The sequence below is a fragment of the Dipodomys merriami genome, unplaced genomic scaffold, assembly GCF_024711535.1.
Source record: "Dipodomys merriami isolate MVZ:Mamm:240054 unplaced genomic scaffold, mDipMer1.0.p SCAF_184, whole genome shotgun sequence".
Lineage (NCBI taxonomy): Eukaryota > Metazoa > Chordata > Mammalia > Rodentia > Heteromyidae > Dipodomys > Dipodomys merriami.
In genome coordinates, this window is record NW_027203204.1 from 1,269,070 (window position 1) to 1,292,744 (window position 23,675).

At 48.4% G+C, this 23,675-nt stretch overlaps 1 protein-coding gene across 1 annotated transcript; it reads left to right on the plus strand.

Moving 5' to 3' along the window:
• The first annotated feature begins 691 nt into the window (after positions 1-691).
• Positions 692-23,014, plus strand: LOC138830137 (golgin subfamily A member 7B). The gene is made up of 7 exons (XM_070026558.1): positions 692-775; positions 4,841-4,950; positions 10,436-10,693; positions 17,132-17,257; positions 19,401-19,553; positions 19,657-19,758; positions 21,037-23,014. The coding sequence occupies exons 1-7, from the start codon at positions 751-753 to the stop codon at positions 21,145-21,147; spliced, it is 885 nt and encodes a 294-aa protein (XP_069882659.1). The 5' UTR covers positions 692-750; the 3' UTR covers positions 21,148-23,014.
• Positions 23,015-23,675: the final 661 nt, after the last annotated feature.

The window sequence follows — 23,675 nt, forward strand, 5'->3', positions numbered from 1 at the left end:
AAGTAGCTGGGCGCCAGTGGCTCCCGCCTGTAAGCCTAGCTACTCAGGAGGCTGAGATCTGAGGAGTGAGGTTCAGAGTCAGCCTGGGCAGGAAAGTCTGTGAGACTCTTATCTCCAATAAACCACTAGAAAACCAGAAGTGGTGCTGTGGCTCAAGTGGTAGAGCATGTGCCTTGAGCTGAAGAGTGTAGGGACAGTGCCCAAGCCCAGAGTTCAAGCCCCACAACCGACCAAAAAATAAAAGGAAGTATATTTTAAGCTGAGACCTTCCTGCCAGGTAAAGAGGCAGGAAGATGAAAAGGAGAGGAAGAGGTCCAGGCATATGTAAGGCTCGGAAGGGAGAAGGTACACACTTGAGGAACTGAAAAATGGAAGTCCGCTGTGACAGTATGAGGGGCTGGTGGGGACAGGCAAGGGGCAAATGGGAGCCCTGGGTATTGTGAAACTTTTTTTTTCTCCTGGAGGAAGAACCCCAGGGTGACACTTTTTAGCCAACAAAGCTATAGAGACAGGGGAATCTCAAGGTCCCAGAAGGAAGAGCAGCAAACATGGAGGCAGATTGGGGAAATGGCCCATAGAATTTGGAACAGTATGGACACATTCTAATAATTAGACACTGCTCTATGATTTGGCTAGTGGTCAGAATTCTAAAAAGCTCCGTGGAATTTACCAGACAGATCATAGCCACAGAGAGGGGTCTAAAGCTCTTGTCTGTGGGCCACTTGGCTTGAGAAAGGCTTGCTGGGGCTGATGGACTTCCAGATGGACCTTCAAGGTGGGAGCCCTCATGCTGGAGTGGGCACATGTCTACAGTAGGGCCCAGGACATAGTCTTAGCCATAATTAAGGCCCTCGGGGCCCAGCCCAGAGAGTCCAGAGGGAAGCACCCCTCCCTGTGTTCTGCATACCTCCTTGGCTCTGCTTTCCAGTGCAGGAGCTGTCCTAGGGAGTTCAAGGTTGGCAAAGGCCACTTCATTCACTGCCTTCTTGCCTCTGTCAACCTAGGCAAAAGCTTCTTAAGCTAATTAGATCAACACGTCTAAACATCTAAAGCCAATATAGTGGGCCCTGAATGGAGATCTTTATCTCTTATGGTACCTCCCCCAATACTCTGCAGAATTTTGTATCAGATGAAGATTTTCATTTGTACTCCTCCCAATAGAACACATCAGATATAAAATGTTCAATTCTAACACTAAAAGAAATGCATCTTTCTCCATTCTAGAGAATTCGGCATTATTTCAGCACAATCTATTGGTCTAGGAATCTTCCCAGGCATTTTGGATACAAAAGCGATGACCAAAGCAAAGAGCCCTGTCTCAGTTTACAATTTTGCAGGCAAGACAGACATAAGAAGTAGGCTAGGCCGGGCGCTGGTGGCTCACGCCTGTAATCCTAGCTACTCAGGAGGCTGAGATCTGAGGATCGCGGTTCAAAGCCAGCCCGGGCAGGAGAGACCATGAGACTCCTATCTCCAATAAACCACCAGAAAACCGGAAGTGGCGCTGTAGCTCAAGTGGTAGAGCACTCGCCTTGAGCTGAAGAGCTGAGGGACAGCGCCCAGGCCCAGAGTTCAAGCCCCACGGCCGGCCAAAAAAAAAAAAAAAAGAAGTAGGCTAGGTGTCAGTGGTCCAAGCTTGTACTCCTAGCTACTCAGCAGGCTGAGATCTGAGGATCATAGTTCGAAGCCTGTGTGGGGAAGGAAAGTCCATGAGACTCAATCAACCAAAAGCTGAAAGTGAAGGTGTGGCTCAAGTGGTGTCCCAGACTTAAGTGAAAAAGCCAAGTGAGAGCAAAAGGCCCTGAGACTTAAGCCCCAATACCAAGTCAAGTGAGAGTAAGAGGCCTTGAGACTTAAGCTCCAAGCCCCCCCCCCCCACGTAAATGGTAGAATTTGCTAGAAAAGGTGGTGGATGAGTGTTTTCCACCATTCACACCTGATTGGCTAGGAAGATGGTAAGTAGGGAAGGGAAGGGAGAGAGAGGCCACAGCTTCTGCATGGCATTAAAAGCCCTTTGTCCCTGGTTGGAATTTTAAATTCATTGCATAAAAATTGAACTTAAACAGTGATGGCATGATGGATCAGCAGGTAAGGGTGGCACCATGGGTCACTCTCTTCTGCAGAGGACAAGGCTCCTTCCTAAAGCTACAAATGGAGAGCAGAAACAAGCCTTTCATTTAGCAATGCAAAGTCACTTGTTTTAGACAGTAAATGAGAGGGTGGGAATGTGTAAGACAGTGGGGGTCACTTGCCTTTTTTAAAAAAAGACATTCTGATTGTCCGGCTTTTTTATTTTGTTTTTTTGGTTGTGAGGCTTGAACTCTGGGCCTGAGCACTGTCCCTGAGCTTTTTCACTGAAGGCTAGTGCTTGATCACTTTGAACCACAATGCCACTTCCAGTTTTCTGGTGGTTAATTGGAGATAAGAGTCTCACAGACTTTCCTGCCTGGTCTGTCTTTGAACTGTGATCCTCAGATCTCAGCCTCCTGAGTAGATAGGATTACAGGTGTGAGCCATGGGTGCCTGGCCTGAATGCCTGGCTTTTAAAAGTCACAGGCTTGTGTTACTTTGATTCATTTCTGCAGAGCCCTAGAGGGTCCTTGATGGGGTCCTTTAGGGCTTCTGTGGAGAAAGGAAGGGGACAAGGAGGAGGATGTGGGAGAGCAATCAAGTTCCACCTCCCTCCATCCAGATCTGCTTTCTTTCATTGATTTTTAATGTTTGTCTTTCATGCGAGGATTTGTTTGAACAAAAGGTTCTACAGCTACAATTGGTTTGAACTCTGTGATCCCCTTTGGCTCTCATAATTAATGATGCTTTTAAAGCACCTGCTACCCTTTCTGCTCATGCCCATTTGCTTCCTGAAATCATTTCCTTAATTTAGTCAGAAGCCATGTAGTCTGTCGCAGTTGGTAGGGTTTGGAGTGATGGGTGATTTTGCTGCTGTTTGCTTGGTGTGGACATGAGACCCTGCAGTCAATGATCTATGACTGCCACGCTCTCATGTCTTGGGAGTTACTATTGGGACAGGGTCCCTTGGGCATTCTATCAAGTCTCCAGCCCGGTGTTATTGTAAATGATAGGCAATTTGGCCAATAGTTTGGGCTCTGCAGAGCTCTTTGGGGCGTGTATGGCAGGGGGGGTAGGAGGGGTGGCTGTGACTTCTACTTATAGAACCTTGCCTCCAGCTCCACTTCCTCTGGGGAGAGAGAGAAAGGGAGGGGGAGGGAGGGAGATGGAGAGATTCTGAATGAAAGAAACAAAAGGAGGCAACCCCCCTTGGCTTAGTCACCTCCTAGTGACTGCACTTGCAGACACGTGTCATGGTCTGCCTGCTCTGGTGCTATTTTTAGGGCAGGTCTCCTTCATTCATGTTTCTAGGGCTTAGGCAGTTGTCCCTGTTTCTGCCTGACAGCTGCTTCTTTGAGCCCACAGTTCCAGGGGTGCTGGGTGTGTAGGCTCTGCTCAAGCCTTCTTGGCATCACACAGGATCCTGGGGGTCTGATGCTAATCTGTGAAGGCCATGTCCAGATGCTATGTATCTTTTTTTGGGGGGGGTCTGGTTGTGGGGCCTGAACTCGGCCTGGCCGCTGTCCCTCAGCTCTTCAGCTCAAGGCTAGCATTCTACCACTTGAGCCACAGTGCCACTTTCAGCTTGTTTTTTTTTCTGCTTATGTGGTGCTGAGGAATCGAACCCAGGATCTCATGCATGCAAGGCAAGCACTCTACCACTGAGCCACCTTCCCAGCCCCAGATGCTATGTATCTTGTAAAACCTTTCCTGGGCCCCCAGCTCTGAGGGATCTGCCTCCATCCTAGCACTTATCACCCATGGCTGGTTGACTTTAGTCTGTTTTCTGTTGCCAATGACACAGGCAAGTTCAATTACAAAGAAAAGAGGTTTATTTTGGCTCGTGGTTCTGGTTCAAACAGCCGCATCTGTGATGGTCTCCTTGCTGGCAGAGTCAGCAAGGAGGTGGCCCAAAGGAATCACGTGATAAGAGATAAGAAATGGGTGAGAGACCTGGTCTAACTGGCTTTCATAGCAGATCTACTCCTGAGATAACTCATTAATCCACAGCTTCACTAATTACATGAGTTCCAAGCACCTTGTGAAGGTCTTGTGGGGGTGGGGAGGGATCCCACTTTTTATTTTCTGTGTGCTAGTACTGGGGACTTGAACTCCAGGCCTGGTTCCTCAGTTTTTTTAAAAAAAAATTATTATTTTTATTTTTTGGTCACTGTCTCTGAGTTTTTCTCGCTCAAGGCTAGTGCTCTACAACTTTGAGCTACAGTGCCATTTCTGGTTTTCTGGTAGTTAATTGGAGATAAGAGTCACACAGACTTTCCTGCCTGGGTTGGCTTTGAACCATGATCCTCAGATCTCAGCCACCTGAGTAGCTAGGATTATAGGCCTGAGCCACAGGGAAGCCACGGATTCCCTTAGCTTCTTTGAGTGAGACTGGTGCTCTACCACTTGAACCATACCTACACTTCAGCTTTTTGCTGGTTGGTTGGAGACAAGTGTCTCTGGGATGGCTTTGAACCATGATCCTCACTCAGATCTCAGCCTCCTGATTAGTTAAGATTATAGGTGTGAGCTACCAGCATTTAGTATTGGTTCTACTACTTCATTAAGAGATTAAGAGATTAAATTTCAACATGAGTTTCAGAGGGGACAAACCATGGTCAAATGGTGATCATCACCTGATGACGTTTTGATGCCCTCATGGGGTTGGGGTACACTGTAGTCATCTCTCTGGTCAACATACAGTGGCTGCTCAGTGGCTGCTCACTGAGTAAAACAAGGCATGCTTGCTGATGTCTTTTCCACACTTTAGGAAATCCTGCTGGGCCTGGAGAAACTGTCATTGTGAGAAGATCTCCAGCAGGCCAGCTCCATAAACCCTTTCCTGTTTTCATCTTGAAAAACCCAGTCTGGAAAAGTCAGGTAACCTAGAAAAAGCCTGGTTGTATATTTTGTGACTTTCATCTAGGGAGGGAGAATTATTGCCACCATTTCACTGATCAGAGAACTGAAGCTCAGTGAGTTTGGGTCTTGCTTATGATCACATAGTAAATAGCAAAGCATGAGGCTGAGCCCCAGGCCATCTGGCTCCAGGGACATGGTTTCCTGCCGCACATTTTCTTCTTGTCTCCACAGTGTGCTGAGAGATGACACCATTTAAGACTTTCCAGACCACAGTTTCCCCTCAAGCATTCATGCAATTATTTTCCTTCCAGACCCAACTGCTGAGAATCTCCCTGTCTCCCCTGACTTTTCTCCCTTTTCTCTGAGCTTTGCTAGCTCTTTTCCTGGCTCCTCTGCAGTCTGCAGGAGTTCATTTTTTCTCTCATCTCTTTCCAGATAACAGGATTTCCAAGTCTTTCCGTTGGTTTCTTTTTCTGGCCATGGTCCTTTATTTTGGAGACATTCCAGTGTAGCCGCAGATTGGAAGATGATAACAGTGAATTAGTTAGTAGATCTTCTTTGATGTTATTTTGTGGGCGAACTCATTAATTTATGACAAAAACATCAAAGAACTGGGCTCCTGCATGGGACTGGATTGTCCCAAGGCATCTGGATAATAATGATTAGTCAGATTAAATCTCAAAGGCCTCTCTGCCTTAAGAGTTACAATCCAGATGACTGGGCTGTGGGAACATCCCAACCTATAGTGTCCCATGCCAGCCTGAGTCAGCATGGTATGGACAATCCCTCCTGCCCGAATGGCTTCCTCTTTGATGCTTGAAAGACTTGAGGCTCAGTCAGGGTTATTATAACCATTCTGCAGTATAGGGAGGAAGGCTGAGGGTGGTAAAAGTCTCCTTACTCAGTGGAACTGAGTGAAGAGATGTTAGTAAAGGTCCTTGGTCTTGCAAGGATGATCCCAAGGTGTCCTGGGGAGTCCTTGTGCTATAATGTCAATGGGAAAGCCCTTGGCAAGATGTCTACACATACAGATTGGATGGATTTGTTGGGAAATGGTAGGGCCTTTGAGTGGTCTCTGATTAGTAGAAGTGGAACTTGAAGAGTTCTGATCTTTCTTTTGTGGGGCTTGAACTCAGGGTCTGGGCACTGTCCCTGAGTTGTTTTTGTTTGTTTTTTGCTCAAGGGTAGTACTTTACCACTTTTGAACTACATCCCCACTTCTGGTTTTGTAATGGTTAATTAGAGATAAGAGTCTTATGAGCTTTTCTGCCTGGGCTGGCTTCGAACTTCAATCCTCAGATCTCAGCCTCCTGAATAGCTAGGATTACAAGCATTAGCCACTTGTGTCTGGCTTTCTAGTCTTTCTTTACTCCACAAAAATCTCCTAAACAGCTTGTGTCTCTGCCCATTTTCCCTGCTTTCTTCACTGTCTCTGGTAAAAAAATTGGCTATATTCCTCTGCAAAGCCATCCCCTCTGTTTGCCCTGGATCCCATTCTCTGTTGACCGAGTAGGGACCTACTCCTGGCACTTCTGGATCATTAGTATTTCCTTCTCCAAAAACTTCCATTCAGCATCTCCCATCTTTGTGGTTTCTTTTCTTTTTGTACCAATGTTTGAACACAGGGCTTCTGACTTGCCTCGGTATTTGCTCTACCACCTGAGCCACATCTCAGCACTTGTTTTAGTTGAGTTAGTTCTCTAGTAGGGTCTCATGTTTCTGCCCATGATGGACCTCAGACCCTTATCCTTTCACCCATGGCCTCCTGCTGAGCCTTGATGCCATGCCAGTTAACTTTTTTGCTCAGGCTCTTCTTGAACTGCAGTTTCCACTCTCTATTTCCCAAGTAGCTGAGATCACTATGCTTCTCATTACCCACCATTACAGCGAAGCCTCCGAATTATTTCTATACATAGGGTCTCTTCTTTCTCTCCTCTATTCTACAATTCAAAGCTACTTGAATCAGGGTCTCTCATCCTCCCACCACTAACAGCTCTTCTCAGGGTTGAGGGTGTGGCTGAAGAGGCAGAGCACTTGCCCAATGAGCACAAAGCCATGACTTTAAACCTCAATACCTCCAAAAATATTACCGTTGCATAATTTTCTCCTTAAGTTTGTCATTTCTCAGTCCTCACACTATGCTGCGTGTAAGAGGCATTAGCACAGCAAACAAGGCTGTGTTTCAGCCTTCGGCACTGGGCTCCAGACTGCTACTCTCTTGGGTCTCTTGACTTCACTGTCCTCTTTTCAGTCTTCTTTTGTTTATCTTGTATGTGATATTCTAAGTCCATAGCCTTTCCTAGTGATACCTAGTTCTAAGATGATCTCATCTAGTCTCATGTTTTTAAATCCTATGTACATATAAGTGGTTTCTGGTTTTATCTCCAATTCTGACCCTTCCCCTAAACCTTTACTACTCCATTTCTCTTCTTGTAGAATGCACATCAAACTTCAAACCTATGTTAAATAAATACAACCAACTGATGCATACCCCATCCCTTCAGGCCTACCCAGGCCATACTTACTCTACCCCCACAATAAATGGCCACTCTCTTCTTTCAGTGGCTCAGACCTTAACTATCTTTGATTCTTTCAGGCAACACACCCTATTTATCACAGATCCTGTCAGATTGCCTTCCAATTGCATTTAAAATCTGGCCACTTTTCACTATTTCCCTTGCCACTGTGTTATTCTAAACTCCCAGTACACCTTGCCTAAAACAATCTGTCTTCTGTCTTCTGTCTCTAGCATCCAGAGTAATTATTTTTTAAAACTGCAATTACATGATAGTACATGTCTACTCTAAACCTCCTAAGGCTTGCCACTCTCTTGTTGAATAGGAACCAAAGTTCTTAGCAGGGCCTCAGCCTTGTAAGTTCTGGTTACTACCTTCCATCTCTTTTCTCTTGTTTACTCCAATCTACCTATACTGATGTTGAGCTATTTTGTTGTTGTTGGTTGTTGATTGTGGGGTTGAACTCTGGGCCTGAGCACTGTCGCTGAGCTCTTCAGTTCAAGGTGAGTGCTCTACCACTTGAGCCACAGCTCCACTTCTGCTTTTTGATGGTTAATTGGAGATAAGTCTCATGGACTTTCCTGCCTGGGCTGGCTTTGAACCACGATCCTCAGATCTCAGCCTCTTGAGTAATTAGGATTACAGGTGTGAGCCACCAGCGCCTGGATTAAGCTATTCTTTGAACACACCTTGCTTACTCCTGCCCAAGGCCTAGCATTCTGGCCTTTTCTCCCAGGTATCTGTATGTCTATTTTTCTCTCTCTCTTCATGCTTCTGCCCAAATTTTATCTTATCAAAAAAAAGTTTTTCTGACTATCCCTTCTTCCTCTACCACCATCACCTTATCTCTAGTTTTCTTCCTAGCAATGATTACAACTCAATATATTTTTACTTATATGTTATAGACTCCATCACTATGTAAATTCAACAAGAACAGTCTGTGTATTTAATCATTGCTATACCCCAATTCCTAAGAGTCTGATACAAAGTAGGCATTCAACAAACATACATCGAGTGAACAGATTTGTTGAATGACCTCATCCAGGCCTCTCTTCAGTCCATGGGTGAAGAATCATTTTCAAATGGTTGTCAAATTAAACATAATCAAAATTATCTGGGTGTGGTGGCACACACCTATAATTACAGTAATAGAGAGGCTGAGGTAGGAGGATGGTGACTTGAAGGACAGTGTGAGATATATAGTAACATAGTCTCAATACAACACGCACATATACATAACACACACAGAGGGGAACTGTCAGGTGTGCAGGCTCATGAGATGATGTGTTCTGTGTTCATATATTACTGTCTGCTCCTTCACATAGAACCATTTACCGAACCATAGTGTAGAATGAGACATTTGTCTTTAATTTCTTTTGCTTGAGACTGAGTGTGCTCCTTTGGGAATGTAGCTACTGTTCTGACAGCTTGTGATCTACAACATCTTGGAGGGGGCAGTGAAATTGGAGGGTCCTGGAATACACAGGCCCTGGAATATCACTCCCTTGACATTGGGCAACTTACTCAGTTTCTCCATTTGTAAAGTGATAATAATAAAAAGGTAAAAAGAGCATGAAGCTCGTAATACAGGTGAGTGTATAGCACATGGTCTGGACCATAGTAAATGCTTGATAAATGTTAGTTATTAGAAATGCAAAGATCTGGGGGGGGGGGGGAAAATTGCTATTACTATGCTTTAGGGGCAATAGACAGCCCTATAGTAATAGACAATAGAGACCTTTCTGGTGGTGATACGTGGTTAGGTAGGAGAATGCTTGTGGTAGAACCTTACAATATCTTTCCCATTCTAATCTGTTCCTGTTTCTATGTCAATAAAACAAATGTAGTAAAAATCTTGACTAGAGTTGGAACAGTTGCACTGCTCTCTCAACTGCTCTGTATGTTCAGAAATTTCAAAATACCAAGTTGAATGAGAAAAGGAAGGGCCCTAAGTGTACACTAGTGAAGCCCAGTCTTCATATGTTAAGGAGGGCCATGAACTCAGAAGGTAAGACATGCACTGGCGTAAGACCAGAAAACTGGGGGAGCCTGGACCAGACATGAGTCTCCTGGCTGTCACCTCCTTTTGAATGGCTGTTGTCATTCACCCTCAGGCAGCAGAAGCTCTTCAGGAACAGCTACAGCTTCCCTCGGGGAAATGGGTGCATGAAGGGGGCACTCGTATTGGGGGATTTTGTTCAGGAAACAAATCGATCCTTCGGTTGGAAGATCTGGCCCTGGGCCAGGCTGCCACCCATGAAGAGTGAGCATTCTGGTTTACAACACTCTGTAGGTTTTCGGGGGTGGTGGTGATGGTGTGTTAGGTCTGGGATTGCAGAGGGAAACACGGGGCTTCTACCTGGAGCTCCCTGAGAGAGGGGACCTTAGGGTAGGGGAATGGAAGGCAGGCAGGTATCTAAAGAAGGAAACGATTCTCAGTGCCCTGCAGCATCTTCCTCTAGCTAACGGGGTTCAGGATAGTGGGAAGGGGAGAAAGGAGAGGGAGGAACATCTCTGTAACCCGGGTGGTGGTAGTGCGGTGCCATAGGAAGGAAGGAGAGAAAGAAAAAGAGGGGGGGGAGATTAAAAAAAGAGAAGAGGTTGTCTGGGATAGCATCGGGAGGGACGTAGCACCATGGTGTTGGGAAGATTTAGAGGCCGCGCAGGTGCTGAGGGCTCTCCGCTCTCCTCCGGCTGCGGCGCCCGTAGAGCCCCTCTCCTCCCGGCTCGAATCCCGAGCCGCGTAGTGATCGCCCGCTGCCGGAGCTCTTTCTTACTAGCGGGGGAAGGGCAGGTGGGAGGCGGGGCCTGGGCGGGGCGGGGCGGGAGCCTGCGGCCGCCGGCGGGGCTCCTCTCCGGCGGGAGGGCGCGGAGTCGGGGGCTGCGGCTTCCCCCTCCCAGCTCGCCCGGCGGAGGCGCTGGCCCCTCCTTCCCCCGCCGCCCCCGTCCTCGCTGCTGGCAGGGACGAACCGGGCCATTGCCTACAGGAACCCCGGTACGGGCGATCGGGCGGTGCGGAGACTCGGGCGCGGCCTCGCCTTCCCGGCCCGGCGCATCAGCACCACGGACAGCACGGCGCCCCTCGCCCCCCGCCCGGCATCCGCCTCAGCACCGCGGACAGGGCCCGCGCCCCGGCTCGTCGCCGGCAGCCCACCCGCTTCCTGATCAGCACCGCGGACAGCCCCCCTCCTCCGGCCCCACGGCAGCCCAGGAGCCCCGCAGCGCCCCGGAACATGGCCACCGAGGTAGGGGCTAGCTCTCGGCCCCGCTGGCAGTGCCCCACGGCCTGCCACCGCGGCCGCGGGGTCAAATCTCCACTAGGGCAGGAAGGGAAGTTGGGGGGTGGGGTGAGGGTGGTTCCCAGGGTGAGTCTGCGGGGAGAAGGTGCGGCAGGGCGCAGGGCAGGCTTTGGGTAAGGGTTCGTCTCGCCCCCCGCCCCCCCTCCGCGCATGGCAGTCTTGCCCCTGCCCCGCCAGCACTGGAGTTGGCTCTAGTACCGGAGTGGCTCAGGGGTGGACCCCGGGCTGGGGTTCCCTCACCCCTGGTCTGCGAGGTTTCCGCTTCCCTAGAGGGTTGGAGACGCAGGCACGCAGGCGCGTGAGTACGGGAGGGAAAGCCCTGGGCTCTGTTGCTATGCTGTGCACTCACCCAGCTTCTGAGGCTCAAAGCTTGGCCGAGGGCAGACTCGCCCTTACACCTGCATTTCCTTGTAGAAGGCAGGGAATAAACCCATCCCGAGGCCCAGAAACCAATGGTTGGTTTTAATGAGCTTCTTGCCTGAACCCCTACTTTGGCAAACCATCCTTTCTTGCTTTTCTACCCCACTTAAGTCGCCTGCTCCAGGGTGTCTGCATTGGCCCCCAAGGGCTGGTGGGGGGCCAGGCCTTCTTCAGGGGGTGCCCACAGGCTGAATCATGGGACTTGTTCGCTAAGGACAAAATCTTGGTGCAATGCTTAGAGATCAGGAATTACATCCCCCTGCTACCTTTAAGGACCCCTTATTTTGTGAAGAGGATGGAAGTGTTTTATGGTCCCATGTTATAAGTGATAAACCTGACATGAGAAGTGGGGAACCAGTTTGCTATTCACACAACATGTTAACAGCTGAACTGTTGAAGTTTTAGAGTGGAATCCAGGGCACCAGAGTCTCCCCAGTTCTGATGCTGACTTCCTTTGTGTTGTGTCCGCATCTCCAGCCCATCTGGGACACAGCCAGGAGAGAAGAGGCCTTCTGAATGATTCTGTGCAATGCCTCTGGGCATCCTGTGAGCAGCATAATCTTACTACCAAGTGCTGAGTCTCCTTCAGAACAAGGTGCTGTTGTTCGATGTTGTCTTTTGATGAGGCACAGGGTGAGTTAGGAGTGCCTGCTGCCCAGACAGGGGCAATCCCTGGGCATATGGTGGCACCTGGCTTCTAGATCGGAGGAATGCAGAGTGTTCAGGAAGTGCCTTAGATCCCGAAAAGGGTGGGAGGAACAACAGGAGAAATGATGGTCACTTTTCAGAGAGGACTGCTAAACTACAGCAGAGGCTGCTGGTGTTGGATAGAAAGGAAGAACCTCAGGCACGGGGCACAGCGGGGCCGGCGATGTGGGCTGACAAGGCAGCTGCCTGTGTGATGTGATCTGATAGATTCAACAAGCTCATCTGTTCTAGCATCTCTCCTTTGCAGGCACAAGATTCCAAGCCACAGGCTCATACCTCTAGGTTGAAGCCAGGTTTACAGGAGACCACTGTTAGGCATGGTGACTGTGCCTTGCTCATAACGCCTCTGTGGATTAAGCACTTTCCTGTGTACAAAGCACCACTGCACACACAAATGCCTTTTAGCCTTAGAGCAGCTCTGTGAAGTGGGCAGGGATGGTGTTATTATCTGCAATTAACAGATGAAACAACTGAGGCAGAGAAGCTTGCTTGAGCCATGTGAAGGAGCCAAAGAAGGCGTCATTATCCCATTTTACAGATGATGCAACGGCAGTGCTGAGAAAATATGGCTAACAAGTGGCAGGAACTTGACTCTTTTGCCTCCTTGCCATTGTCTTTGTTGTTGATTCTGTATCCAGGGTTAGTAGTGTCCACTTAGCCAGTTGTGGAACCTAAGGGTGCTAGGGATCTTGACACATAGCTTTGATGCAGGATACAAAGGGTGTCTAGGAGGGCCAGGCAGCTGAGCATGGACAGTTGGCCTCAGGTGGGCTCTCTGATGGCAGTGTGGAGGGAGGAAGCCCAGACTCTGCCAAGGCACAGGATGTGCTCAGAGTCTGAGATGGGTTGAGTCATTCTTCCCAGGCTATTAGGATTAAGTTGAGATTACTAGAAAAAAGAAACATGCTAGGAGAAGAAAATCTCACTTCCAAATTCCTACAGTCATTCCCTTAGGGTTCCAAAGATGAAGTCTTCAGCTGCAGTAGTAGAGAGAGGTGGGATAGAGAGGCTGTCTTTGGATGGAAACTGTATCTTTTCTGTTTGGAAGTTGGCATGAGGGGGAGGGGCATTTGTGAAGAACGCAGAGGCAGGACAAAGCCTCCTGAGCAATGCACTGACCTCGTTCCTCACGAACCCATTTCCTGAGCAGCAGACCTCTGCAAATGTATGTCACTGGGAGCAAGCTTTGCCTGGGGGGACAGTCCATGGATAACTGGGGAGTTCCTCTTTGAAAGAGGTTTCTACAAGCAGAGTTTGACTCCTCTGAGATTTTTAAGTGCACCTAAGTAGCATTATCCAAACAGGGCATTGGGTTTGATCTCAGTCAATAGGTTGGGCTTGGGCCTGGTGTGGGCTAAGAAGAAGAATGGCTTTGTGCCCAGTTTTCCTTCCCCAGGCCCTACCTGGCTGTCTGTGACTTGTGATACACCTCATTCCACCATGTTACAGCCAGGGAGCACAGTAATGGAGCATCAGCTCAATCCCATGATTCCCCCCGCGCCCCGCCCCCCTTTTCTTTTTGGTTAGTACTGGGGTTTGAATTCAGGGCCTGGGCACTGTCCCTGAGGTTTTTTTTCTCTCAAGGCTAGTGCACTACCACTTGAGCCACAGCACCACTTCTGGCCTTTTTTTGTTTATGTGGTGCTGAGGAATTGAGCGCAGGGCTTCAGGTATGCTAGGCAAGGACTCTACCACTAAGCCACCTCCAAGTTCCTTCCCCTTTCTGATTCTTGACGTGTGCCGTATCTGCATTCTATGGAAAAAATGTCTTCAGAAATCACTGCTGAATTTTTATGAAATGGCTCATGGTCTTGTCTTAATCTGCTGTTGACAGATTGGGGAATGCGGATGGGAGAGAGCAGCAGGGTGGAGGAAGCTGAAAAGTAGACAGCATCTCAGGTCTCTGGGTCAGTTAAGAAACCCCAGCAGAGATGCTCAGGGGAAGCTTCCCAGAGGAACCCAGAGCTGCATCCTCAGAGAGAGGGCTGCTTGTGTTTTGGGATCCTCTTGTTGGATTTTGGAGCATTGTGGATCTCTGTTGAAATCCCTCTTGCTTCCTAGTGGCTAAGTAGCTGGCAAATGGCCTGAGATTGGGCTCTAGCTTTTGTCTTTGTTTCTAACCTGGCATTTTTAGCTTATGAGTCTGGTTCACATATAAGCCTCATTGGCCTGCTTAGTGCTTAGAAATTTAAGAAAATTATTGGAGCTATTTTAAAATCAAGATACCTGATATTAATAATAATCTTGATTTGTGGCTTTCCTTGGAAACTCAGAAGTGCTGGCAACCTGGGCATATTTGAGATAGGTTACAAGTTCTCTCATGAGCCACAGCCCTGCTTGGCCCACTAACTGCTCAGCCTCTGCAAACATTTGCATTCATAATCATGGATGTTAAGATAGACATCTAGATTGCCAAAGCTGAGAAGGGCTTCAGTGATTATTATTATTATTGATTTCCAACTTCCAGTTGAAGAGATGGGGGAAGACTTACCCATGATCACATGCTCCAGCATTAGGTCTTCTGCTCCCTCACTCTGGTTGTCTTTCTGTGCTTCACAACAAGACCAGCATGGTAGAGATCCAAGAGACCCTGTGTTACCTTACATCCTATTTTTTATGTGTCATTCTGTGATATGTGGGCTTTCTGTAGGCCTGTGACACCAGGGCTCTTCCATGTAGAATATGTCTGATCCTACCCTCTAGCAACCTTACCCATACTCTTCAGGGACAGAAGCAGGTCTCTAGACACTCAGAGTAGGATGATATCTAAGGCTCAGGTGATTAGGAAGAGTATTGACCTCTCTTACTCCAGAGTCTTGAGAACCCACAGCTCAAAGCCAAGAGGGAATGGCACTGTAGTATTTAAGGTAGCATCCTAACATCTTAATAGCACAATATAATTGACAATTATTTTCTACTCCAGTAAAATTCCAGACAGGATTTCCTGATCAGCAAGTAGATGTCCCCCAGGTTGTGGTTAAAGTCCCCAGGCCTTTTGGAATTTGTGGTTCCATCATTTTGAACATGTGGCTCCTCTGCTGTCTGTGGAAAGGGAAGGAGCAGGGAGGGGCGACAGGTCCTCATGAGTCATAAGTATGCATGCTACTCATCACTTGGCTTTAACTGCCAAGGAGCCTGGGATTCTAGAAGGAGAAATGAGAGGATAGCAATACTCAATAGGAAATGTACACATTACCTTGCTCATGGTAACCACTCTGTACAGTATCTTTATGATAAAAATATATATTAAAATAAAAAAAGGAGAAATGGTTCATCAGTAGGCAGACAATCACTAAGAAACACTGTCACGGTAGTACCCAGGAATGCGTGTACACAAGTGTGTACTTAGGTATGTGCTCTGGCTCAGGAGAATGTGGGGGTGATCTGAGTCCATGCAAGAATGACTGTTTTCCTTCTCTATTCTGACCACCACACTTCTTGGCTTAGGCCTACTTACCCTTGGACAAAAAGATTCTCCCTCCAAATGACCCCTACCCCATCTATGCTCTCTTCCCACTACATTTCTGGAATGATCTTTGTAGAGCTAGGAGGATCCATAACTAGATCTTGTAAACTGGTTTTAGACAGTAGGGGATAAGGCCCACCACCTTTACCTTTTCTTTTGAAACCCAAACATTGTTAAAATCATAACCAGACAGCACATACATTGTCAATTCACTTACAAAAGCATCCTGATTTTTCAGAATGATTGTAGGTTCCTAGTATACATTAAAAGAGGATCTCTTTAGCGAACACATTGATTATCAAAATCAAGGGCTATTAGGACTAGAGAAGGGCTTATAGGTTATTTAATACAATCTCAAGACCACAATTGCATCTCTTACACAGAGCCAGGTTCATCTGGATTTAGGCAAGTCTCTGATTTCTATCTTTTCGGAACCTTGATGCTCTAATGGTCAAACTCCTCTTGCCTTATTGACTACCTTTTTCTATTTATTCTTTTCCTCTGGTTTTTAAGCATCTCCGACCTTAAATCCTCTGCCAGCAGAAACGCATTCAGCTTTCTGTCCTAACCCTTGCCCGTGGTACACCCAGCCACCTCTCCTCTGCTCTGCAAACCAGTTGTGGCCCTGCTAAGATCTGCTTTGAGCCGTGGGAGTAGATCTCACACTGCTGTCTTCATTGCTCCATTTGTCTAGTTTGTCTTTTCCTCTTTTTCCCACTCCCCGTCTGCCCTCACTACCAGTAACCCTAGCCTTTATCTCTTTGGTCTTGACAGAAGCTTCAGGAAGCCTTTCCTGAGTAAGCTTTTCTGTACCATTCATCACAGTCTAATTCATTATATATTTACTTGTCTTCCTCCCTGGAGCTCACAGACTTGTCTTTTGCTCAGCATCCCCAGAGCCTGGCACTAGTGGGGACTCAATAAATGAGGGCTGAGTGACTGAACCGAGTCAGCTTAATTATACTGGATGAACTGGCTATTTGTTCGCTTTGCCTGCAGGGCTTGCTCTCCACATGGATCTAATGTTGGGCATGCTTCACCCAGTGGGATGCACGTCTCTAGTGTGGGTAACAAAGGTTGGAGAGGCAGAAGAAAGAGGCCCTGTTCTTTTGTGCCTTGAGCCCACTATCCTCAAATGCAAGGGTCTATGTTAATGTCAAGTTTGTGGTTTCAAACAAGGGGCAGAAATCATTCCCACTCCCTCCTATCAGAGAAAGAGATTAACTTCTGGCTTTAGTCCACTTTTTCTTCATTTTTTGTTTTTCTGGGAAAGAAGACGTCCTTGGTCCCTTTAGTGAGAAGTGTGGGGTGTGAAAAACAACCCTAAGCATAACTTGTCCTGAACCTCAGTTTCCCTCAGAGTTCAGGGGCTGATCAGAGTCTCCTTTGTCCCAGGGGTTTCTGCCTCCAGCCCTGTCATGATCTGCACTTGCAGGGCCCATGCCTTCCTCCTCTTCATGGCTTGGTTTCTCAAGCACAGAGCCTGCCACTAAGGTGGGTGTCATCTTCTTGTTAAAATTGATGTCCTGTGAATGGTTCTGAAGCTTTCCTTTTGGCTCAACTTTGGTTTGGTTTTAGGCTTTTCTAGACCTTTCCGAGATAATTGCAAAGTCCACAGTCTTGCTTCCCAGGGCTTCTCAGAGCACTTGTTGTGCGGCCTAACTCCTCCTTGTTCTCTATGAGCTTTTCTGGTTTAAGCTCTGAAAGACCTGCATTCCGGGGAATGCCTCAGTTTGGGGTAAATGAAGAGGGAGGGTCACCCTAAGCACATCCTCTCGTCCATCTTCCAGGTCCATAATCTGCAGGAGCTGCGGCGAAGTGCCTCACTTGCCACCAAAGTCTTCATCCAGAGAGACTACAGCGACGGGACCATATGCCAGTTCCAGACCAAATTCCCCCCAGAGCTGGACAGCCGGGTAAGGACACCTGTGTCTAAAGCTGAAAGTCAGGGCCATGACAGAACTTACTGAAATGTGTTTTCCCCCTCAGGATCGTGTGCCACCTATCATCATAGGACACATAACTAGTGCTGTCACTTCAAGTGGAAGAATACAAATAACCTTAGCCTTTGTCTTTCTTTGAAGAAACCTCAGAGATTTTTTTCAGTTGCATGCAAGTCATCTAGAGAACTCATTACACAAATATGAATTCCTGATTCCTAGTGGTCAACTACGGAGTGTTGGGACTGTTTGGGACTGTTTGTCAGGAATCTCCACTTATCAGTAGCTCTTCATAACCTTGGCTGTCTATTAGCATTTCTAGGGGAGCTAAAATCCTAGCTGCCCAGGCTGCACCCCAGACCACGGTAGCCCCAATCTGAGTAGGGCTGAGACATTAGCATTCAGCTAAGTCATATAATTTTCAAATGTTTTAAATAAATTAAAGCACTCATTTTAACCATAACCGTTTTAAACTTCAACTTTGAGGGCTTCCTGGGTGAATAGAAAAAAGTGTTTCACAGGTCCTACACGGAGAGTTTCTGGTGTTTCTTCTCAATCTTAGTTGCATGTTAGGATCACCTGGTAGCTTTTGGAAATAATCCATACTGGGTGTCCACTGATGGTGGTTCTCATTGTATTAACCATCTTTCCTCTTCCCAGACTATTTGAGTCAGCCTCTCTTGGGGGTGAGGTTTGGGCAGCTTTAGAAGCTGCTCAGTGGGCAGTTGGAATTAAGTACCACTAAGTCTTTGTTGCAAAATAGTGCTGGGTATGCTGGGTGCTAGTAGTTCACGCCTGTAATCCTAGTTAATCAAGAGGCTGAGATCTGAAGATCAGTTCAAAGCCAACCCAAGTAGGAAAGTCCATGAGACTTTATCTCCAATTAATCACCAAAAATACAGAGAGTAGGGCTGTGACTCCAGTGGTAGAGCATCAGCCTTCAGTGAAAAAGCTAAGGGACAGCATCTAAGTCCTGAGTTCAAACCCCAGTATCAGCACAAATCAAATGAACAACAGACAATACCCCAAAATGGTACTGCGTGGCCGACAAGGTCAGCATCCCTTGAAAGCTTGTGTGATCTCAGAGCCTGCCTTGGATCTCCTGAATCCTAATCTGTTCTCTCCCTCTCCCTCCCTCTTAGTCCTCGGGCTTGAACTCAGGGACTGGGTGCTGTCCCTGAGCTTCTTTTGCTCAAGGCTAGCGCTCTACCACTTGAGCCACAGCACTACTTCCAGCTTTTTCTGTTTATGTGGTTCTGAGGAATCGAACCCAGGGCTTCATGCATGCTAGGCAAGCACTCTACCACTGAGCCACATTCCCAGATAATCTGCTCTTTAGATTCTACCTATATGAGTTAAAGCTTGAAAAGTATCATATGAGTCTTTCCTCCAAAAGGACTTGAGGACCAGAAAGAAGAAATAACTCAGCACCTTGTCTATCTGCTTTTCCACAGAACTTCTGATTTTCTTAGTGATAAAATTATATCTTCAGTGTGAAGAGACAAAAATCTAGGTGCCTTGTGATCAGAGACATGGCAGCAAAAGCTGAGAAACCAGAGGAAGAGTTGGCAAGGTGTTTCCCCGTTTCTCTTTGCCTTATGTAAAGGGAGAACTCGATCTCATCTGTATCTGCCTTGGCCTCCAGGGCAGTCAGCTGAGGGCTCTGTCTACAGCCTGTCCTTCTAGACTCAGCCACTGAGGTACCTCATGGAACATGTGTTGCTTTCGTATGGCATCACTTGCTGAGTTAGGTTCCCACGGATGGGGCTTTATGTAGCCTCATCTGAGGGTACCTTAGAGCTGGCCGGGGATGGGGAGGGCAGAGGGCAGGTCTGACCTTCCATTCAGGCAGAACTGAATGGGTTTATGAGAGCAGAAAATGACTGGCCTAGCATGGGCAAACCATGGGTCCAAGGTCACACAGTGATGTTCTTGGCCAAGTCTGAACTAGATCCTAGGTCTTTTCCCAGGCCAGTGCTCTTTCTACTCTACCTGCAGCCTCTTGACATATGTATGTGTGACATTATCTCTCTGGATCTGCCATTGTCACCTCAGCCCCACCTGTGCTGTGTCCATACTGGCTAACCCCCATGTGGCTTTGTCCCCTCTCTCCCTCCAGATTGAGCGACAGCTCTTCGAGGAGACTGTGAAGACCCTTAATGGCTTTTATGCTGAGGCTGAGAAGATTGGGGGCAGCTCCTACCTGGAGGGTTGCTTAGCCTGTGCCACGGCCTACTTCATCTTCCTCTGCATGGAGACCCACTACGAGAAGGTGGCGCCTCCTTGCCCCCCTCCCCCGCCCTCCCTGCTTCCCCTCGCTGGGGTTTCCCAGCCACATGCTCGGCCATCGCCCTTCATGGCCCCTGTTGCTGCAGGTTCTCAAGAAGATCTCCCGCTACATCCAGGAGCAGAATGAGAAGATCTTTGCTCCTCGAGGCCTCCTGCTCACAGACCCTGTGGAGCGCGGGATGAGGGTTGTATCCTTCCTGGGTCTTGTGTTGATGGCCAGGAGCTGCCCACCTCCTGGGCTCCTTGATTGACTGCGGGGAAATGGAAGGTGCCCTTGGAGTTCCCATTCAACATTTCATTGTTGATCACAGGTCCCCTACTACCTTTAGTTAATGGGGCTGTCTGTGAATTTCTGCGTTTGTATTTGTTGAGCTACTTGTCACCAGTGCTTAATATTTGCCAGATAGCATATAATGGGCTTTTGAGATAGGACTTCATATAATAGTCACTGATACTAAGGGGTGGGAAGTTCTAATATATCTATATCTATTTTTGTCAGTCATGGCCTGGGTGCTGTCCCTCAGCTCTTCAGCTCAAGGCTAGCACTCTACCACTTGAGCCACAGCGCCACTTCATATAGATATATACATATACATACATATTTATATATATGTGTGTGTGTATATATACATATATATACACATATATATGTATACACACACACACACACACACACACACACACACACACACACACACACACACACACACATATATATCTTCTTATCCTCATGTACCCAAGTTAAACAGCCGGCTCAGGGTCATAGGGCAGGTCAAGGTCAGAGCCAGGACTGGGTCCAGGCTCACTTGAAGCCTGTAACACCCCTGGAGAAATGTCCAAATTCTCCCCAGTCTTGTAGACCCTTCCATCGTGGGCTCCACTGTTGCCTGTGCACAGATGTGTAAAGTGGGGTCTGTGATGAGAGGACAGGGTTGCATTCCTGGGGCTCTCTGGAGTTGTGGGGCCCGGGTGTGCCCATGCCCCTCCCTCCCAGTCAGCAGCCATAAGAGTACAATGGCTACAAAATAGCTGTTACTTCACAAACCCAGAGGAAGAAGAGTACAAAAGGTGCAGATGTGGAAGAGCACGCAGGACAGCCAAGCCCGTGGAGGGAGCCTGCTGTGTGCCAGGTGTGGTACATACCAGCCCCCAGATTCTATTAACCCCATTTTACAGGCGCCATCATTGATGGTTAACAAGGGAAGGGACTGGCCTCACTTGTGAGTGGACAAGTCAGGATTTGAATTCAGCATCCCAAAGTCCTCACACTTGCTTGTGGTAACACCACCTGCCCAACTAGGAGAAGATGATGCCAGTGTGGTTGATAGTGGCCGTGTGCCCACTCCCCTTCCGGGCGCGGAGAGTCTTGGTAATTTGGGCTGAGGGGGTGAACATGCACCCGTGGGTTTGGTGAGGGGGCCATGGCTCTAGGCCTCCTGATGGAAGCTCCTTAACCTGGGCCCCAGATCGAGATTTCCATCTATGAGGACCGGTGCAGCAGTGGCAGCTCCAGCAGCGGCAGCAGCAGCGGCAGCGGCAGCAGCAGCGCGGGAGGTGGCGGGGCAGGGACCCGGTGACTGGCCGAGAGTCCCTGCAGGGAGGTGTACGGCCGGAGTGAGGGCCTGGCAGACCTGAGGCGCCTGCGCTACCAGAGCACCCGCTTCTGAGTCCATTCTCTGCGCCCACTCTGCTGCAGGGTAGAGGGGAGGTGACTGTCCTGTGTTCCCGCAGACCCTGAACCCAAGTCTCCCCCTGCCCCATGGGTCTACCTCCTGACCTGAGGCCTTTTTTTTTTTTAACCCCATGGGGTTGGTCTGGGTCACAGGGAACCAGATCTAGGGAAGGCTGCAGTGGGTAGAAGAGTGTGGACAACCTCTCTTCCCTCACTCCTCCCCAGACACCCCTAAGTGGGGCACAGAGAATTTCCACCCTGCATGATTCCTCCCTATAGCCCATGTCCCGTGGCCTGTCTCTGTGGCTGTCTCCCACTGTTGACCCTATCTGTAGCCACTACAGGACCCCTTCTGTCTGCGACCCCACCATTGCTGAACTGGAGATTGAGGAGACAGGCACTCCTAGAACTTTGGCTTTCCCATCCTCCGCTCAGAGCTGGACGCCATGTCAGCCTTGCCAGGAAGTGTCCAGTGCTGAGATTTTGCAGGCCCACAGATGCCGGCTGCATCAGCCTGGGGCTCTGGGAGGTTCTGTGGGGGTCTGGGAAGTCTCTTTTGGGAGGGATGTTAGCCATGGGGAGCTTGAACTTTCTGAACTGGAGCCCATTTCTACAGATTAGAATCTGTGTGTGTGAGAATGAATGTGTGTATGTGAGAGTGTGCATGGGTGCACATCTAAGTGTGTGAACCTGTGTTTTGAGTGTGTGAGCATACCTGTGTGAGTTATGAATGCACATGTGCAAGTGTGTAGGTACATTGCATGGGTATGTGCCAATGCACATGTATACAAGTGCACATGTACATGAGTACATGGGAATAGTGCACGTGTGTGAGTGAATGAGAGCACATGTGCAGGCGTGTGATTGTCTTACATGCGAGTGCACACGTGAGTGCATGGGTGTGAGGGCACTGTGTGTTCCCTTTGGTTTCTAGATGATTGTGCCCTGACTTCTCTTGTTAGTGGACTGTGGCTACTTGTGTCAGTCTCACGTGGCTCTCTGTCAGTGTTCTAAAGCACTTTGTTCTTTTCCTGGGCTGCCAGCTCTCCACACCTCTTGAATCTACTGTGCACATTCTACCAGAAGAGAAGGTGGGGTCCGGGGAGGGCAGAGTCAGTCTTCTGGTAGCCTCTGGTGCCCTCTCCTCACCTCACCATGACTACAGGGCCACAGATGGCTGCCTATTCAGCTTACCCAGACACCAGGGCTCTAAGGCCATGCAGGTGAGACTTCCATGGATAATCAAGGAAGCTGAGGGCCTTCAGAGGGAAAGGCAGATTCGCCATGCAAGGTCAGGGCTGCCCAGCCAATGGTGCCCTGGCTTCTAATGCCAGGACAGTCAGTGGGAACAGAACAGCCTGGAGCCTGGGTCCCTGAAGATAAGCAGAAGGGGGCTGCCTACCTCAGCTGGCAAGAGGTGCTAGAAGTGAATCAGAAACACCAGCCACTGCACGTAGCTTTCTGGAGCCACGTAGACTGGGTTTCTACAAGATACAGGAGTAGCTAGTGGGAGCAGGGACCTATTCAGAGAATGAGAGGGGTGACCTCATCCCAGAGGGAACAAAGTCCCAAGGAGGCAAGGACCCCTCGCACTTGTATGTGCTCCCTGGAGCTGCAGCCCAGCATCTCCACTATAGCCCCTCCCTCCTGGTCATAGCCTGTGCCCACCCTGGCCCACAGTGTGGCTGCTTCTCCCATGGGAGGGCTGGGTACAAGCAATGCAGTGGCCTTTTATATTATTCCTTTTTTTCCAATAAAAGGAGTTGCCCAGCTTGAGGCTCCATGATACTTTCTCTGCCCCACTGTGATGGGAGCAGTTCTGGGTACCAGGATCAGGTGCCTGAGCTGGTGGTGTGTGTGTGTATTCCCTTTGGCTGGGGGGGGTGCAGCAGATGTGACATGAGGCTGGTGGACTGTCATCTTAGAGCTTCTAGTTCAGTGGGAAGGTGGACATTCCCTGTCTTTTAATATAAAACTTTGGGGGTAGGGGTGGTGGTGAACAGGTTCAAATGAAAGCCAAGACCAAACGAATTAATCAATGAATTAAGTAGTGCCCATTTCTCCCCTTTCTTGTTTTGTTCTTTTGGTTTTTTGTTTTGCTGGTTCTGGGATTTGAACTCAGGGCCTTGTACTTGCTTGGCTTTCTTGCTTGGCTAGCCACTACTTGAGCCACCATACCACCAGCTCAGCTTTCTGCTGATTATTTTGGAGATGGCGTCTTGAGGCACAATCCTCAGATTTCAGCCTCCTGAGTAGCTAGGATTATGGGTGTAAGACACTAGCACTTGGCTTACCTGGCTGGCAGTACCTATCTCTTGAGTTCATTCTCTAGATGAAGCCCTTTTAGGTGGGTCACAGGAGCTACTCAGTACTGAAGATTATATAAAGTAGAAGGGTATTGGAACCCATTGTTGAATCCTCCTTCTAGGGTGT